Raw genomic sequence first — 5,022 nt, forward strand, 5'->3', positions numbered from 1 at the left:
TATGCAATCGCCTTATTATACAAAAAAAATATACTAAGCCAATGCAGAAAACCATTGCTGAGTCCACTACTACTGCTTGCATAATGGTATGATCAAAGGCATTGAGAATATGTATACAACCTCTAAGTCTATAAAATGGTAAGTAACATTTTGTTTCTAACACACTATTAAATTAGTAGAAGAATCTCCTTGCCCTTTCACGTAGCAACCTTTCCATTTGGCTTATAACGAAGGACCAGGACCAGTACTACCAAAAGAGCCTCTCAGCTTGACTTGAGAAGCTTGATGAACGCTGATCTTGATAGTGCGGCTCTGTGATGATCTATAAATGTCTATACACTCCTCCAAATCCGCTTCACACGTCAGAAGAACCCACTCCTTGTCATCATCCAAGTACTTAAGATCAAAGGTTTCAATATTATTATTATCTATGTTAAAACGACTAGCAATCTCGTGACGCAACTCTCTGAAGCCCCATGTTGGGAGCAAAGTAAACCGTACTTTGGCCTCACCGAACGTGGCTTTCACTTTAGAGGCGCCTCCAGCTTTCGAGCTAAGAGGATGCTGACTGAATGTTTTGTGGCTCAGTGTTCTAGAGATAGGCTTTGTTTCCTCCATGGTGTGAAGTTTTACCTCGCTGCGAGCTCTCTTCAAGATTTCTCCAGCATTTTCAGCCATCAGAGTGGTTAAGGTATTAGCAGTATTGTTAGCTTCAGTTGAGCAGCATGTGCTTGAACCAGAGCTGTGGCTACAAGAAGATGATGGTGGTGACTTTGAAGCAATCCCCTGAGCTGAAACACCGTTCTCGGTTTGAGCATTCTTGAAGTAAGTACCAGTACCAGTACCAGTACCAGTTACATTCTGGGAGCTTAACTCTGGGAAACTTGTGTAGAATGAATCAAGTTGGATAGAGCCTTGAACACCTTGAACAGAGTCTATAACAAGTTGGAGTTTCTTTAAAGAATGTCCCACTTTCTTGATCTTCCTTGAAGGCCATCTTGTTATCCCATGTTGCCTACATATTCTTTTCAATGTTGTTGGACAAACTGAAACAACATAAGAATGAAAATCTCATCACTGTCTGAGAAATTTATGAAAATAGAAATAATTAAATAACATGAAGTTTATCTTACCACCAATGTTCTTGGCTGCATCTTTGAGGCTTCCAGCAAAGTACTGTCTAAGAACTTCTAAACCGATTGTCTTTTCTGTTTTTGTTCTTCTCTTTTCACCTTGTCTTCTACTTCCTAACAATGGTTGTCCCACACCAAAGGAAGCTGAATCAAAGCTACTGTGGCCACGGCCAAGGCAAATCTGATTGTTGTTGTCCCAACCAGATGTCAGCATGAACTCTTCTTTTGGCTCTTCTTTCTGGTACTCCCATGAAAGGGACACACCTTTACCCTTCTCATTAGCTTTTATCATGTGAGAGATCCATGAGGAATCTTCTTGAGAGATCTCTTCCAAAGACAAAGGTTCAAGAGGCAAAGGTTTCTCTGAGAAAAGTAGCTCCTCTCTTACAGGAAACACCACTTCAAGCTCTAGCTCTTTATCAATGACAAGATTCAAGCTCCTGAAATCATTCTGCAGTGTCACAGACAGTGACTTGAGCATTTCTTGTTGCGCTTCGGTGTCAAGGCAAGTTTTTGGAAAGAAAAACTCCAACACAAACTCAACAGAACCGTTGAATTTGTTTTTCAAAGGGACAGCTAAAGCGGCATGCAGACCAGAGATCTTAGCGTGGTGCGCAAGAGAGTAGTTGGTCTTGCTAAAAGTGGTAACTTCAGGGACAAAGAACAGTTTGGTTCGTTTAAATGCTTTTCCCACAATGCCTTCCCCTTGAAGAAGATGGTGCTCAGAGCACGCCACTTGGACATGATAACTCTGTTGGTCAAGGACAAAGCAAGCTGAATCTACAGTTGAAACACACTCAGAGAAGTTCTCATCAGAGTGTCTGGATCCACCTCTGCCTTCTTGCCTAGCACACGGTGCCCATGTTAAAGCCAGAGGCAGATCATATGATCTGCAGACTGATGCCAAAAAGTTTGATACCTCAGGTAATGCTGCATGGTAGAACTGATTATAAACCTGGAGAAACTGAAAGCAAAGTGCATTGTTTATGTGTGTTTTAATCAAATTATTTGGTTTAGTTTAAGATGATAACATTTTGACACACCTCACTGCTTGGAGATTTCAAGTTTTCTGAACTTCTTAGATTAACAGCCTACAAAATAAAATAAAATACAGCAACCTCTTTAGGTTTATACAGTACTCAAACAAAACTTGTGATCCAAGGGACAGAGAGAGAACCTCTAGGGCTTTACAGATATTGTCAAGCTCTGGCTTGTAATTCATCTTTTGAGTTGTTCTGACAATCTCAACAACTCCTAGACAAATCCCACTACCTCTTTCAAACACAGGAAGGGCTAATGATCCTCTAACATCACACTTCTGAGCTTCTTTGATGCGTGGATACTCTTCACTTCTGAAGAACCGAACATCAGGTGTCCACTCAGGTAACTTCCCAAGGAACACACGGCCAGGGAGACCTACTGACTCCTTGGAATCCTCATCAGCCAGGAAGTTATATGCCACTGAGGCATCTCTGTATCTTTTAAGACTCAAGTGTTTTGGGTTGAAGGAGTGTGGCTGCTCCAAAGTGGTGAGGAAGTTCTTGCCTTCTTGTTGGATTGGCACCCATATCTGAATAAGGGAGTCTTTATCCTGAACCGCCTCGTTAAGACCCTTGATAGCTTGTACTAGTCTTTCTTTCACTGATGAAGAAGGGCCTTGCCTTGTTCTTGGAGCTATCCACCATCTTTTACCTCTCTCAGTTTCTTCAAGGAGAGACTTATCTGCTTGTGTAGAACTCATAGCTGTAAACTGGTAAGATGGTACTTGATTCATCGGTCGATTTGTGAGATCTTCTATCTTGAGAGAACCTGGTGTTATTTGAGGAAACTTTCTCTCTGTCTCATAAAGGAAAGAGTTGTTGTTGTTGTTGTTGTTGTCATTCATGTTGGTGGGTGTTGTCTGCTTCAAGCTCTTACCATCTGTTGTCTCAAGCCAACATCCATCAAAGAAGAGTTCGTCCATGAAGTCCATATTTGTAGCCGTCTCAGAGAATGCACCAAAGCTAGAATTGGGTAAGAAACTGCCATGTCCACCACTACTACCACCTTCCATATAAGAATCCTTTTTTTTAACTCAATCTTGCATCCACCAGAAGCTTAACAAAAATCTCAAATTTTCATGGACTTGTTCTTCATGAAATGGTGAGAACAAGTGTCTTTGAGTTATGGTTCCTTTCCTTGGTGTCTATATAAACTATCTGCAAACAAAGGTTGCAGAAACATGATCAAAACCACAAAAATAACAAGAGAAGAGAAGAGCATAACTCAGTATTTGTCAACTGTAAGATCAAAGGTGCATTTCAACATGTATATAATAGAGTTTAAGAGAGGTTGTGAGATCATAGAGAGGCTATAAATATATATATATATATATATATATATATATATATAAGCTACAGAGAGTTGACTTGAAAACATTGTACTCCAATAACACCAATGGACATGGAAACTCCAAGAGGGGCAATTATTGAGACTTTTAAAGTAAATGCAAAGAAATTTCCAGCAGAAAATAAATGCAACACAGAAGAAGATGAAAGGAAAAAAAAATAATGAGATTCATAAATTAAGAACCTGATGCTCTATGACATCAGTTTCCAAAGAACAAAATAGATTACTTACTTTTGTCAAGATTCATTGAGCAAGTTGATAGAATTTTCAGGAAATAAAGAGAATAATTGACTTTGGGTTTCAAACACTCAGAACAAGTAAATAAGCTGACAGAAAACAAAAGATTTTGCTCTGTTTTCGGTTAGAAAGAGGTTTGTTTGGTCTATTTTTATTGGTACACAAGCACATAACTGATAGAAAGATTCTGAGAAAAAACCAAAAAAAAAAGCTGTGAAAAAGTCTTTTGCTCAAGTTGATGATCTATTATCATCACCACTTCTTTCTGGACACAAGTAGGTGATGAAGGGTAATGCTAGTCTATTTTAATCTTACCATGTGGGCGTGCAGAATCTTTCCCCAAGAACAAAGTGGACCCGTTTTATACTAGCCAATAAGATCTATCTACTGTTCTTAGATTTCCACACTTAAATTTAAAAAGAAAAAAACCCACCTGCAGTTAAAAAGAAGAAATAAAGATCTTTTGTTTCTCTGTTTTCTTCTGCAAAAAGATGATAATAGAGATAGAGAAGAGGAAAGGAAGTTGATGTTGAGGTTTTTAAAGAGCTGAGATGTTTGTTCTCTCTTAATTATGTAGCTGGTGATCTCTTGTTTTAATATATAGTATTAATTAAATATAAATATTTATGATTACGTAAGCAGGTATGTACTTTGTTCTGTTTCGTTGGTTAAACTGTGATTTCTATCAATGAAAGAGGAAGAAAGATTCTTGCAGAAGACAATGTCTGTCATGTTTAACAGGTTACATTAATTATTTGACCTTCAAGATTCTTTGTTTAACTTCTCATTAAAACAATAATCCTTTTGTGACCTCAGCCCTAGTTTTAATTTTTTTTATTTGTTTGTTAATAGTTTGAAGTTTTCTTAAAATGCCACTTTGCCTAAACAATGGTTATAAAAATGCCACTTTGCATAAACAATGATTAAATCTCTCTGAATGTCATTTATATGAATACACAAAGATTTATTGAAGGGTGCAGATTAAAATAACTATCCAATAGTGATCATTCTCTTCTTCTATAAGATTGAATTTTGTATTGCTTTCAGTACAAAAAGGTTAAACAAAGTTATTTATATTCATTGAATTTGTAAGCTTTAATGCTTTCTGAAAGTTATTTCAATGCTTTCAAGTTTCAAATGGCATCCATGTGAGTTCGATTCATGGAAGATAATGAAATAGTTTTTGAATTATACAATTATTCGTTCACTAGCTGATTTGAATTGTTTTCAATGATAAAAGTTCACACTGGTTAATTATTGACTA

The 5,022-nt window shown here is 37.5% G+C and overlaps 1 protein-coding gene across 4 annotated transcripts; it reads right to left on the reverse strand.

The window, feature by feature from the left end:
• On the reverse strand, positions 1 to 4,096 carry LOC106306983 (protein NLP2-like). Of its 4 annotated transcripts, none has more exons than XM_013743800.1 (5): positions 4,074 to 4,096; positions 2,311 to 3,331; positions 2,177 to 2,224; positions 1,134 to 2,097; positions 1 to 1,046 (listed from the first exon to the last, which is right to left on the reverse strand). In XM_013743800.1, the coding sequence occupies exons 2-5, from the start codon at positions 3,184 to 3,186 to the stop codon at positions 223 to 225; spliced, it is 2,712 nt and encodes a 903-aa protein (XP_013599254.1). In that variant the 5' UTR covers positions 3,187 to 3,331; positions 4,074 to 4,096; the 3' UTR covers positions 1 to 222. The 4 variants fall into 4 exon arrangements, with proteins under 4 accessions (XP_013599254.1, XP_013599255.1, XP_013599251.1 ...); XM_013743801.1 differs by lacking the exon at positions 4,074 to 4,096 and adding an exon at positions 3,753 to 4,016 and having other exon boundaries at positions 1,134 to 2,088; XM_013743797.1 differs by lacking the exon at positions 4,074 to 4,096 and adding an exon at positions 3,753 to 4,016.
• Positions 4,097 to 5,022: the final 926 nt, after the last annotated feature.

This window comes from Brassica oleracea, chromosome C7 (assembly GCF_000695525.1).
Source record: "Brassica oleracea var. oleracea cultivar TO1000 chromosome C7, BOL, whole genome shotgun sequence".
Lineage (NCBI taxonomy): Eukaryota > Viridiplantae > Streptophyta > Magnoliopsida > Brassicales > Brassicaceae > Brassica > Brassica oleracea.

What these genes read in the sequence shown, in the direction of transcription:
- LOC106306983 (XM_013743800.1), bottom strand. Translation starts at nt 3,186, where the DNA reads ATGGAAGGTGGTAGTAGTGGTGGACATGGCAGTTTCTTACCCAATTCT. An exon ending in ATATCTGTAAAGCCCTAGAG is followed by an intron (nt 2,225 to 2,310) that starts GTTCTCTCTCTG and finishes TTTATTTTGTAG; the next exon opens with GCTGTTAATCTAAGAAGTTC. An exon ending in TGAAATCTCCAAGCAGTGAG is followed by an intron (nt 2,098 to 2,176) that starts GTGTGTCAAAAT and finishes CTTTGCTTTCAG; the next exon opens with TTTCTCCAGGTTTATAATCA.